Consider the following 13,108-nt stretch of genomic DNA (forward strand, 5'->3'; position numbering starts at 1 on the left):
CGGCCCGCTCACCTCCAGGGTCTCTCCAGGCCTAACACCCCAAACCACTGAAGGTCCCGATCCGATCCAGTTTCAGCCCAAAGCAGCCCCTGGGCACGGCCTTCCAGGCCCAGTCCCCAGAGAGTGCCCACTTGCGACTGGTGAGGGTCTTGCGCCAGAGCGGGGCACGGGCAGCTCGGGCCCCAGAAGGGAGGAACGGGAGGGTGGGGGAGAGCAGCTGAGGTCCAGAGCTGGACCCCTCCTCCTTTGTGTTCTCTTCTTCAGCCTGCGTGGATTCGGAGTCCAGGGGCAGCAGCTGCGAAAGGAGCATCTGGGAAGGTGGATAAACAGGGAGGCAATGGGGTAACAGTGGAGTTGCCTGTGCTCCTGTTTCTCACTTATCTATCCTGATGATAAGCCTTGCACCCCAAACCCACTGTCCCACAGCCCCACACCTTCCCCCGGACTCAGGCAGGACATAAAATAGTGTCTGTGCACAAAGCACCCTGTCTGTGACATTGCATCCAGACCAAGGTCACCAAGGGAAGGGCTAGAACTGCAGCTCCTGCAGTCTGAGATGATTTTGCTGTCCAAAAGAGCAGGTAGGAAGCTGGTGTGGGTGTGCCCCTCCATGCATCCCTTGCCTTGCTGTTGTTAATAGGATCCCCCCCCCCGCACTTGGAAGATAATCAAGGCTTCAGGCCTTGGTCCTTTTGCCGATGCTGAGCTGTGTGCTCAGACTGCTTTGTGGCATTTTCCAGAGGGCTGGTGGGGAAGCGGGACCTAACCCAAATACTTGGTTCTAAAATAAGGGAGAGGCAGGCATGGTGATGTCGTGGAAGAAGGCGTGAGGAAGGCAGGCTTCTCATCTACTAGGAAATTCTCTAGGTTTTCGGTGCAGGTGGGCATGTGCTAATTCAATTATATGCCTCTGTCACTGCCAGCAGCCTCCGGCTGCAGGGAGACGAGTCAGGAGGTACGCTGGGCCTGAGGAGGCACAGCATTACTGCCCATGGGGTCAGCCTGCAGTAGCTGTTCCACATCTGTTCCTCTTGTGGATGCTTGCTGACCCAAGGCTGAAGATGCCTTTCTGCAATTTAGCTCCATTCTGTTCAGCAGTGAGTTAACTGAAGCGGACACAGACATCTTCAGCGAGGAGTGAAAGCGTCTCCATGGTGAGTCATAGCAGAATCAGCCTGTGTTTTTAGTTCATATCCTACTTCCCTGCAGTTTTCCTTATTGGACAGGGCGAATGATGTGAACACAATGTGTCGGAGCACAGGTTAGGGTTTGGAAAAAAAGAAGCTGGGTAAATTCAAAAGCCCTAAGTATTGTTTCTGCAACTGGTGAGGGTAAAAGATAAACTGAAATGAAGAAGCCCTTAGCTAGCATCCTGACTTTTGGACTTAGAGAAGGCCTACTGTGAGGAATGACTGAGCTTAGGAGTGAAAATCCCAACGTAACACAGCGCTCCTTCCTTCTGAAATGTCAGAACCAGGCCACTGAGCATAATGGATAACCACCAGTATTTCTCACAGATCCCTCTGCATGCCTGCTTGTCACTTAATGCAAGGGACATGACTGTGATTTCTGCTGGCTGCCGGCACAGGGCTGAGTTAGATAGCACTAGTCTCTTTACAGCTAAAAGCCTCTGCAGGCAGTGTGGAGTCCCCCAGTCAGCCTGCCCCAGACCAAAGAGCACTAAAACACTTGTGTCTGTTTTCTGCCTTGAAATGCCACTGCTTCCCTAGGAACTGGGTTATAAAGATACAGTCAGCCTAGAGTTGAGGCTGTTAGACTGAAGGGGAAAGAGCAGTGAGAGTAGACAGCACCCTCTGGCAGCTGGAATTTGGGTTTACCACTCATCCCAGGTTCAAACAAGACCTCCCCAAATTGCCCCTGCTGCTCCTGAAACCTCCCTCAGCTCCACCCCAGCCCCTCCTACCTGTAGCCTCTGTCCTGGTAAGGACATAGCTTGAACGCTGGCAGAGAGCAGAACTAAGAGGAGGAAAAGCGAGCAGGGCCACGACTGGAGCCCCAGCATCTTCTTATCCCAGGGCTTGTGGGAGGTGAGGCAGGATCTGCAGCATCTGTGATCCCTGTCCCCTCCTTGCCTTTATAGCTTTGGTTCTGGCAGGCGCCTGGCCCCCAGCTCTCTGCTGAACTACCCCCCGGAGCTCCTTAACCTTTCAGCCCTTTTGTCCATGGTGATATATTTCAGGGTGAGCTCAGCAAGACCCCTTCCTCTAAAGAAAAAAAGACACAAAGGTGTTTACTGAGTGTCTGGGAAGACGAATGTGAGTTGAGCTGCTGCTGGCTAGGACCTGGAGGTGTCTGTTAGGGTCAGAAACAGGGTGAGACTTCAAGACACGTCCTGAAGAAAGGTACTGAAGGTACCGCGTTGTACGGTGATCCTGAACACACTCCTCTTAGGTAGAGTGCTGTTAATGTTATTTCTTTAACCAGTGCAAGCATGAATTACAGCTCATCTGGTGATAGTCACGCTGCTCTCTGCAGGAATTGCCACAAATTCAGCTGCATGACAACACGGGCTCTGGTTTTTAATATTTATGTATTGATGAACCAGTTGGCCTGGGAACACAGAGCCCTGCTGCGGTAGACGTGTGAATTCCAGCACTAACTGTGGGATCTGTGGCAGTGACAGGAGCATGGGTCTAAATGCATGTGGGCACAACATGCACACTGGTTGTCCTGAGTCATTATTCAGCGTACACCATCTGGAGGGCTGGGCTGAGTTTCCAGAGGAACCAGCACAGAAAAGAGCTCATCGAGGCTGAACTTGCACTTTCTCAAGCTCGGGCGCACAATGGAAGTGGGATGCCGAGGAGCAGACTCTTACCTCCTAAATCTTCTGGCCATTAGTCCCCCCCCTTTGTTTACCTCTCCCATTTTACTGTAGTTTCTCACCAGCTGAACAAGGCAATGAGGTCACTGTTTGGAGACCAGAGTGCAGAAGTCAGCCTGGGTGTGAAGACAGAAACTAATCAGGAAAGTTTGTTGAGGGAGAAAAAAGGAGGACTGTACCCCAGTACAGGAACAGTAGTGGTTGTGCTAGGTGAGTATAATACCTTCAATACTATTCTTCAGTATTCTTGCACACAGCAGTTGGGACAAAACCTGACAGGCAGTGTTCTGCTGTTATTTACTTGCTTTTTTTTTATTATTATTAAAGAAAATATGAAAATAAGAAAATGAGTCTTTTGCAGAAGTAACAAAAGTCACAGTTCAGGCATTTGCCCTCCCTTACTTTTCTCCTTCCTTCACTCCCTTCTTTGCAAGCATTTTTCACCTGTAGATGCAGATTTGTGGGTCCCTTTCTTCTCTGCCCAAGGAGCCAGAAAGTATCACGAGCCATTTTGCATCAACCCTGTGAAAAGTGAGCTTGGGGCTTGAGTCTGGAGCACTGAAGCTAGAAGCAGGAGAGATTTTGCACAGGTAGTGTAACGTCTGGGCATATCCAAGTATATTGACTCCACCATTGACCCACGGATGTTGTTGGCTCCCGGGCAAAGCTCTGCTGATCCTTTCTAGCAGTCTTCTGTCACCCCTCACCCGGGCCAGCTATCCGGAGCAAGCTTGCAAATGAAATGGCTGCCTATGCCCGTGACTAATGGGCTCCACCGAGACATTTTGTGGGAGAATTGCAGGCATTGCTTTTGTACCAGCCTCTTACACCACGGGTGACTGCTGGAGAGTCACAGGATGTGCTGCTCACACGGGTGTTCAAATGGAATGCTTGTGTACGAGCGGGGTGCACGATGCACACGCACAGCCAGCCCCTCTGCGCTGGAGCTCTGCAGCGGGGAAACCGTGCGAAAGTTACAGAGGGGTGGGGAAAAGGGGAGGGAGGGTGCGAAGTGAACATGTGTTCATCCCACGTGAAAGATGTCTCTGAATATGTTATTCTGTACTACCTGTTCACGTTCTACCATCTTGAAGCAGCTGAGTCACTCTGCTGGAGTGTTCATGCTGCTTGCAAGACGGCCACAGACAGACAAATCTCAGTTTGAATGCACAAATTCCAGGAGTCAACTGTTTCCTGAGTGAAAGGTAAGAAAAAAAAGCAATGATGCTTCGTTTTTGATACAAAATGTGGTGGTGGTTTGGTCTGGCATCCCTTGAATGTGGTAGCTCCCATGCTGTAAAAAGAATGCCAGAAATGTGTTTGCAATTACTGCAAATTCCAGCCCAGCTGCACGCAAACTGAGCTCTGCAGGGATGGATAGGCTCTGAGCTCTCAAGTGACCGGTCCCCTTCTTGGGTCCAGCACAAGCTGGGCCTGGCAGGACGGAAGGAGTCACTACTATCCCATACCGAGCAAGAAACTTAGGAAACTAGAGAAAATTTATTTTTTTTTTCAAATTCTTGCAAATTTGCAAAGCCTGGGTAAATTGCAGGTACTCCTCGACTCAGGTGCAATGAAGTTGCAGCTGCTTGGCGTCCCAGATCCTTGCTGGGACTGCAGTGTAACTGAATAGTTGCTCTGTCATCTCCTGGCAATGACTGAAGTAAAAAGGCTCTGGCAGAGTCCCTGATTGCCCCAGTTTTCTCAGTCTCAAATAGGTTATTGTCCTTCTTTCCTCTCTGGTGCTAACAAGTTTCTTCTGTAACAACCCTTCCCCCTCTGATGCTGGGACACTGATTCTAGAGCTTGCAAGACCACCACAAATGAGGTCTCCTGCTGAATCACAATCGGTCTTTTATAAACACAATCACTCAAAAGGAAAGGAGCAGGGCAGAGTGGGAGGACTAGGAACTGGGTGAAGTGCTCTGGGAACACCCGTTGGCCCGTGGTGATACAAAGGGCCGATGGCTGCTGCGGGCTCCAGCAGTAAGGACAGTATTTGTGTCATTCCAGTAGCACGATGGGTATGAGTCTGGAGCCGCCGTGCACTGGAGTCCCTCAGAGAACGCGGACTCCACTGATCTTGGTACTGACTAATCCCACACACTGTACAGGCTGTCTCCTTCAGCAGCAAGCCACGGTCATCATGGCAACCACAAGCAGAGCTGCTTGTGAGCAGAATGGCAGCGACTGGCTGCTTAAGGTAGCAGTCTGTGTAACTTCTCAAACCCCTCTTTCATCCACAGGACTTCTTTTGTCCATGATACAGAATTGCTAATTCCTCCAGTACCAGGAAAGGCTGGTGGGGATGCTCCACCCGAACAACCTGCAGACAGGGACCAACAGAAACTCCCTTTTGCTGAAATACCGCTCTCACTTGAACAGGGAGTGCTGTGCCCATGGAAGATTGAAGGACAGACTGCAAAGCAGCAAAGGATCCACTGTGCCAGCCCAGTCACTGACTGCCAAACCTTTGTACTGTCTTAGGGAGTTGCTCACCTGAAGGAAGTTTATCTGCTTGTAATGGAAAAGGGCAGTGCATAGCCTGAAGGTAAGCCAATACTTAGACACGAATTTATGGCCAGCTTGCTGCCTCCATTCACACCGGGATCTCCCTCAGTGAAGTACTGTCACATGTTATATCATCCTGATAGGTACAGAAGATTTACTATGAACACTTGTAATGCCTTGAGCTTAGGCAGGAATCCATACACGCTGTTTTTTCTTTTGTTCCCACTTGTGAGTGGCATACATACGCTGTGGGCGGTGGTGGAAGCCCTGTGCACAGTACGCACGACTTGTATTTGCTGTTTAACGCAGAGCTGCTGCCTGTTTCCTGTGGCCTTCAGTGAATATTAATGGGAGGGGAGTAGGACAGTATTGCTGTAACTTTCTGATCTTTGTATTTCATGCAATTGTCTTGTTCTTACAGGTGTGCTAGATTGATGTTTGGCAATATTACCCAGTAGTAGCTGCAAGGGGGCACATCCCTCTGATGAGTCATGGGACGTAGTCCACATGAGCCATGTCCATTAATAAAGCTGACACGACACCCCATGGGTCCCTTGTTTCTACAAACTGCTAACGTGCTTATGTCCATTCAGGTACTGGCATAGAAAACATTCCCAAGCCACTGCAAAACTATGCACTTTCTGACACTACTTCTATATAGCGATCAAAATAAACTATTGCAGTCTTTTGTCACTCTTTGCACAGCCAGACCAGAGGAGAACTGAGCAACAGGCTCTGTTTGCTGGTAAACTGAGGATACCACAATGAGTGCAGGAAGAGGTAGATCCTCAAAGAAAGGGGGGTGAAGATCTGAAGGAACCTGCAGACCATTCTGTCACCAGCGTAAGAAGCATCTGCTTTCTAGGCAACTGACAGGTAAGAGGAAATAACTTGTACTATAGCCCTGGGACAAATGCCAATTTGCCTGTGAGACAGGAGGTTAAAGGCTGTTTATATGATTAACATTCAGTTAAGGCACTTCTTGTTCACATGACAGTCTAAGGAGTGCCAGGCCTGACTTGAGCACTAGTATGACATGTCCAGAAGGAAAGAGGCGAAATGCTTGTCTTATTTGAAACATAACCCGAATTCTGCATATATTTTAAACTTTTTGATTTGTATTCTTATATGTTCTCCATTAAAGCACTCTAGACAATCTAAATGAGCCTGGGTTCTCCCACTTCATTCTCTTTTCCCCCCATCCCTCACCTCTTCTTTGAGATCTCTCTGAGATCTGTACAAGAAAAAGATGCAGGTAGCATTCCCCTCAAAGCCATACTCGGCTCTACAGAGCAAAATCAAACATAAAATGGCCTGAACCCAGCAACTGTAGTAGTCCTGTGTTCAGAGAATCTGAAAGTTGTACTTAAAACCACATACAAGATGGGAAAGAAATGAGCATTTTTTACTCAGGCATTACTATGGCTGCCCTTTCTCCCATTTTTTGTGTTTGTTTTTTTTTAAATCAGGGCAACTTCCACCAGCAAAGCCAGGGCAAACAGTCAAAACAAGAGCCATGCTTATCACTGCTTTTCTTTGTAGGGATATCTAAAGACAGGTTTGGTCATCTCAGCCTGGTGCATAACTTCCCTTTCCTCTTTGTTTAAAGCACTACAAGTTTATCGGGTAGTTCAGACAAGGGAAGATGACTCTTTGTATGAAAGGAACTTTATTTTTAGTTTACAGATAGCGGCAGATTGTTGCCTCAGCGTAGCCGTCGGGCTGAAGACCTGGTGATGGGAGTTGTTTTGGTGGGAGTTTCTTCCTCTGTTAATTCTGCTGAAAACTCTAAGAGAGTAAAGCATGTCAATAACCAGCACTCTCCTACCTCAAACAGAGAGATCTACCACCAGCCCAGGCAGTGCTCTGAATCCCTACACACCCTCTGCCCCTTCCAGAGGACTGTTCTTGAGGTACCACATCTATAGTCTTTCTCCAGGTCTCCACTTTTACCTTTAGACATACATGTCCAATGACTTACCATCCTCTGAGCTGTTCTCCTCATCACTGGAGAAGGTGATGATAGTTTTTTTGCGTGGTTTGCTCTTCTGGGCACGCTTAGGGTTCCGCAACGTGCGAGGCTGGGGGGTGACAAAAGCTTTATCCTCATCTCTGTTGGCTGTGCTCAGGGGCTGGCGGCGTGAGCTTGCTGAAAAAAAAAAAGAAGGAAAGGTAGCAGACCTTCTGTCTGAAAGGGTGAGGAAAAGTCCCTAGGTGTCTCTGCTATGCTGCAGGATACTGCAGGATGAGGGAGAATGCAGTCTCACAAAAGGAAGATACCGGCTGTTGGCCTTCGCTTGGCTGGCTCTGGCATTGGAGTTCTACTGCCCTCCTGGCATGTCTCTGCTGAATCCAGTCCTCGGTTATGGCAGGCAGACAGCCTCTGCTCCAGCTCTTCAGCCAGAGCCTGGTATAGAGGTAACACAGTGGAAAACAAAACAAAACAAACAAACAAACACAAAACCACACAGAGTAGGGAAGAAACAGAGAGAAGCATTACATCCACAGCACAGCCACTTCCTACCCCAGAATTTCCCTCATGATCTCTGGTAAGTTGTTGAGACCAAGGAATAGCCTGTTTAACACAGAACAGCATGTCTTTCCAATCATTGTGTGTAAAAAGCAGTTTTCCTCGCCTGGACGCTTCCCACCATCCTTACTTTAGTCTCAGGTTTGCTGGCTGCTCTGCGGAATCGAACCAGCACCGCTTGGAAACAACTGTAGACAGCTGGGTCTTGTAACTTGTCTGCAAAGCAGTCAAAGTTGTCCTGCAGCTTCTGAAGGCCCCGTTCTGAGATGGGAAGCAGAGTAAGGCAGTGGGATAGATCCCGATATTGACGCTCATTCCTGGGAAAGAGAGATTGCCCTTAGCTCATATGAAAAGGACTGTGCAAAGGTGAACACATCTTACCTAGAACTACAGCACATGAGGATGAGGCCTTTTCCTGCTGGTGTTTCTCCCCTTCGGTACATGAGACTTATGCTATTTTGTTACAGATCTGTTACAGAGTGCCCTGCCACACCAAGCACTTCACAACAACCACTGTATCCCAGAGACACTGATTTAGTGTCTGTCAGAAACATGAAGGCTTCACTGTTAATGAACACAGTCTGTGTTTAGGAGTCCAAAGTTATTGTTGGCTAGTAGGAAAACACTCAGTGAGGTGAGGACTCTTCTTGAAGGGCCTTATTTCAACTAAAAACCAAAGAAAAAAAGCTTGTTGCTCATTTTTTCATGTTTGAGACTGTCTCAAGCAGAAGCTATATTTGAAATTCTGTCTTTCCTGGCCAGTTAACAGGCATAAAGAAGGCTATTTTCATTAATACAGAAAGTGAAGAAGCAGTAACTGCTGTGTCAAAGGACAACAAGGTCCAGATTCCAGTGAAAGTTACTATAAAAAAAAAAGCATCTAAACTGACATCTTTAATATAGCTCACTGTGCCAGAATGGGAGGAAGAAACACAAAGTCGAAGCCCCTCTCATTTATGCGTACAAAGCAGAGGGCTTGCATATACACGTGCAGAATGCACTGTCCAAATGCGGACAGATGGAGAACAAAGCTGCAGCATCCAGGTGCTTCCACTTAACATCTCGATACTTGGCACACTGCTGTTTAGAACTCCAGAAATCCTAAGGATGGTGGCTGCAAAGTTTTTTTCTGGTAAGCTCCTGTTTAGCCTTGAATGAGAATCTTGCTCTAGTATTACCTCTAGCGTGCACTGAGCTGATCATCTTTGTGGTATGGCAATATTAGAACAGTTTAACAAAGGCTAGATGTGTCTTACACCCAGAAAGATCTTTACAAGCGTGGTCTGAAGAGCTGACCAGTGTTCCTGGGAGGAAGTTTTAGAGAGAGGGTCCACGCCACTCCAGCTCACAAAACAAAATCCAACTATTTCTGGGAAATATGCTACTCCCGGAGGCAGCCGAGCAGGTCACATGCCCAGGCACTGTGTACAAACGGCCAAGATAAGCAGACACAGCTTTAAACCTCAAGGGCAAAGTCACAGTTAGAAAGAAGGAAAACCATTGGAATAGAGGAAAGCTAGGTATGCCTAGTGGCAGATAAAGATAATGAAAATATATGACAAAGAGGCAAATACACTTTTACTTTATTTTTCTCTTTGAGGAAAAAAAAGAAGTGTACGTTTATGTCAGTGAATTTACCTCTTTGGGAACAGGGGGGTGGGAACAATGAAAAAACAAAACAATCAAACAAACGGGAAGCAATAAGATACTCCAGATTCATGGGATGGGTCCTGTACTATATGCTCTGTAATCAGCACCATGAGCAAGACACACACATCTTGTGGACAGAACATCTTGTGGCACAAGCACTCAAACAGTAAAACAGAGCCCCAGGCACAGAGTTAGAACTGAATGGCTCATCCACACAGAACAAGGACAGGCCTCTCAACTAGGTAGTTGAGAACAACCTAGGCAGGACTGATAAGGAGATTCCAACTCCTCAGTTGAACACGTTAATTACTTAGCTGAGATGCCTCTGAAGAAGGACAAGAAAGGTGCACAAAAGCCACACTTGGGGTATCTCCTTGCCTAGCTGTAAATAACGAAGATCTGAATTGTCAAAAAAACTCTCTCCCAAGTAAGATGAGGGGAGAGAGTCCAGTCACAGTGTAATATATACAACTTCGGCCTTCTGGTCTTATTCAAGTATTTTTAAGAAGATGGGGGAAAAGAGGAAAGAAAACAACACCTGAATTAGGTCTCTATTCCTTATATCTCAGCATCTGCCACATGAAGAATATGACAGGAGCCTGTTACCACCACTGTACAGAAGCTGGTTTCTTCTAACAATTCTTAAGAAACAAACAGACTTACTTGTCAAGAAATTTAAGATTTAAACCCACCTGGCAGTCCGGAATCGCTGACAAAGTTTCTCCACCAAGCTCTCTGTTTGTTTGTCTTTTGTAATATATGAGAAGAGATGTCTGCAAAGAAAAAAAAAAATAATAGCAAAGCTGAAAAGCTCAGAGAGGAAAGCCTGCTTTTGCCTACACAGTTACATGCTTGCAGCTCTTCTACGCAGTGATCAGCAGGGTGGTCCTTCAAACATGAAGACTAGAGAGCCCTGCATGCCTCAGACTCTGTTCAGGAGAAAATGCGTTATATGCTGATGGCTTAAGTAGTAATCACAGTCACTGTTGTGGGACAGCTGCTATGACATAATTAAAACATCATGTTTGTCTAAGAGTGTCAGCCTAGTATGAAACTAAGAAATCAGCTAAAACAGAGACTCTTGCAGGTCTGGAGTGAGAAGCGCTGATGTCTGTGTGAGGTATGAGGGATGCTGAAAAGGCTGCAGTGTCTACTTCTGAGCAGCTCCTTTCACAGAATGGCTGAGGTTGGAAGGGACCTCTGAAGGTCTAGTCAAACCCCCTTGCCAAGCAGGGTCACCTAGAGCACACTGCACAGGATGGCATCCAGGTGGGTTTTGAATATCTCCAGAGGAGACTCCACAACCTCTCTGGGTAACCTGTAATGCAGTTCTCTGTGGAGTCTTTCCACCTCCCCAGCTACGTGGCTTTAGAATTGATTTTCCTCAGCATGACTTTCAGATGCAGACTATGAAAAGTCAGAGTGGGGTGAACAAGTGAAAAAACATTTTGTATGTCACCGTAGTTTCTCTTCCCTAGATACGGCACCCCCTTTGCATAAACGTAGTCATGGTCAAAACAGATTTCATTAACCCTCATCTCAGATTTCACATACTTCATAATAGTCCGGAAGGATTCTTCATCTACGCCACAGTCAGGATCTGAGAGGCGACTGATCATGTCTGGAAGCAGGTTATAGATGGCATTACCCTGTGCAGGACACAAGGTTCTACATGAGATAAAGAATTATGAATGACAGCTGGAGCCAAGACAAATAAGCTGCTCACTTAAAATTACCTTTTTTCTCCCCACTCCAAAGTACTGACTGAAAGCATCAGCTTCACAAAACGAGCTTTTCCAACCTGGTCACATCCTAGCACAAAAGTGCTCTGATAATGGAAGCAAACACAGCTCAAAGAACTGCCTCCCACCTTGCCTGAAAGGACCCAGTGCAGATTCCCTTTCCTACTGCTTTTACGTGCCTTAGTCAAAGCCATTGCAGAGATAAGAAACCAGAACAGTCAAGTGGCTCGCTTAGCTTTTAACAGAGCAAGCCAAGACAGTAAAGTTCTAGCACCACTGCAGCCTCCCAGGCAGTATATCTGAAACTCTGAAGGGCCTGCAGCAGCCTTCATGTCAAATGAACAGTACACAGATGGTAACACTGCTATGGCTCTTAACCTGCTTGGGCTGTAACTGCCTCAATTTAAGTATCTCAATGTCACAAAGCCAAGGGCAACCTTGAACGGTCTCAGAGACGATGCACTGACTGAGCCCTAAAGTCAGGGAACTCTTACAAGGTATAAAGGTAAACTGCAGAAAAATCTGTTCCCAAACTTGAACGCAGAAAAAAAAGAGTGGAAAAAGGCTCTGCTTTGGAGCCTGGTTTCCAGTGTGAATGGACGAGGTCAAATTCAACAACATTAGGTTTAAACCAAAACTCATTTAGCAAAATTCCCTTTATCTACCAACATTTAGTCAACACAGAAGAGAGAGACAATCTTTACACCACGGACACACCTTCATACAGACTCTTAACCCAGCCTTCACCAGCCCCCCTCCACTCTTGTGGACTAAGGTTCCTGATCATCCACTTGCCTTGTTGGAGAGTTCACTGAAAAAGTTCTGAGCCACTCCCACGATTGCCTCTTCTGGGTCTATAAGCAGAGCTGCCATTTCACTCACTTGGCCTTTCACCTTCACCATGTCTTTGAGGATGAGGTGAGTCATCACCACTCCAGCCGTCTGCCTCACGCTTTGACAGGGGTCCCGCAACCTGACAGAAGCATACAGTTACCTCAGAAGGCAGCCAAGCATCTCTAAGTCACCAATACCTATGACAGCCTACTCCACAAGCCAGCTCTCTGTTGTCTCCCTGCACTGATACGTTCAAATTTGGTTTCCTATTATCATCTCACCTTCCAGAGGCCCAGCGTCACCCTTCCACAGAGCTCTCATCACCTGCCTGCTGCCAGCAATAAGCACAGCGTTACCTGGCATAGAGATGTGGTGTCCATGGCTCCACCAGATTGGGGAAACGGATGGCCAGATCTCCTGCTGCAATAATGAGGTTGGATCTCACACCAGGCAGACTGGACTTCTCCATCATAGTGAACAGCAAGCGCAAGTGGGAGTCACAGAACTCAGAGCTGGTGAGACAGGGTAAAGAAAAGGCATAGACACCAAAACCCAGTCTGATACCAGTGAGACCAAAACAACAACAAATATATTTATATATATATATATATATGAAAGCTCTTTTGTGTGTTTTTAATGTTTTTTTAAATTCATTTCTCTCCACTGCAGAGGAACTGCAACATTTCTTGTGCTTTAGTACCAGGGAGGTTTAGAAGAGAATATTGGCGTTACCTGATCATGCAGAGTTTGCCAAGAGTCAAGGCTGCAGCAGCTCTAAGTGCTGGATCACTGTAGAGCCCAGGGTTGTTGCAGATCCTGAGCACCAGTGGAACGAAGGCAGAAAACAGGTGCTTTTCTAGAGTAGGGAATGAAGGCAGCAGATACATGAACACCATTTGAGCAGTACCCTTGAAGAACAATTACTCAATTTATCCCAGAACTTCTGGGGACTATACCAACTGCCACCAAAAAAACAACTCCAGAGAGGCAGAACAA

At 47.1% G+C, this 13,108-nt stretch overlaps 2 protein-coding genes and 1 long non-coding RNA gene across 5 annotated transcripts in view; 1 reads left to right on the forward strand and 2 right to left on the reverse strand.

Annotated features, from left to right (window-relative positions):
• Positions 1 to 2,187, reverse strand: LOC118159653 (C-type natriuretic peptide 2-like). Its single transcript, XM_035314223.1, has 2 exons — positions 1,925 to 2,187; positions 1 to 310 (listed from the first exon to the last, which is right to left on the reverse strand). The coding sequence occupies exons 1-2, from the start codon at positions 2,021 to 2,023 to the stop codon at positions 32 to 34; spliced, it is 378 nt and encodes a 125-aa protein (XP_035170114.1). The 5' UTR covers positions 2,024 to 2,187; the 3' UTR covers positions 1 to 31.
• LOC118159663 lies at positions 870 to 10,271 on the forward strand. Of its 3 annotated transcripts, XR_004747198.1 has the most exons (5): positions 870 to 1,154; positions 3,280 to 3,435; positions 4,859 to 5,396; positions 5,778 to 6,232; positions 10,106 to 10,271. It is a non-coding gene; the product is annotated as an uncharacterized LOC118159663 (long non-coding RNA). The 3 variants fall into 3 exon arrangements; XR_004747196.1 differs by having other exon boundaries at positions 4,859 to 6,232; positions 10,106 to 10,270; XR_004747199.1 differs by having other exon boundaries at positions 5,092 to 6,232; positions 10,106 to 10,268.
• NCAPD2 (non-SMC condensin I complex subunit D2) overlaps positions 6,955 to 13,108 on the reverse strand; it is a 21,935-nt gene continuing 15,781 nt past the window's right edge. Inside the window, exons 23-31 of the mRNA XM_035314154.1 lie at positions 12,845 to 12,968; positions 12,469 to 12,624; positions 12,074 to 12,251; positions 11,091 to 11,185; positions 10,229 to 10,309; positions 8,017 to 8,203; positions 7,637 to 7,763; positions 7,338 to 7,505; positions 6,955 to 7,144 (exon numbers count right to left, since the gene is read on the reverse strand). Of these exons, the coding sequence (XP_035170045.1) occupies positions 7,062 to 7,144; positions 7,338 to 7,505; positions 7,637 to 7,763; positions 8,017 to 8,203; positions 10,229 to 10,309; positions 11,091 to 11,185; positions 12,074 to 12,251; positions 12,469 to 12,624; positions 12,845 to 12,968 (1,199 nt within the window). The 3' untranslated portion in view covers positions 6,955 to 7,061. The remainder of the gene's footprint in view (positions 7,145 to 7,337; positions 7,506 to 7,636; positions 7,764 to 8,016; positions 8,204 to 10,228; positions 10,310 to 11,090; positions 11,186 to 12,073; positions 12,252 to 12,468; positions 12,625 to 12,844; positions 12,969 to 13,108) is intronic.

The sequence above is a fragment of the Oxyura jamaicensis genome, chromosome 1 (genome assembly GCF_011077185.1).
Source record: "Oxyura jamaicensis isolate SHBP4307 breed ruddy duck chromosome 1, BPBGC_Ojam_1.0, whole genome shotgun sequence".
In the NCBI taxonomy this organism is placed as follows: Eukaryota; Metazoa; Chordata; class Aves; order Anseriformes; family Anatidae; genus Oxyura; species Oxyura jamaicensis.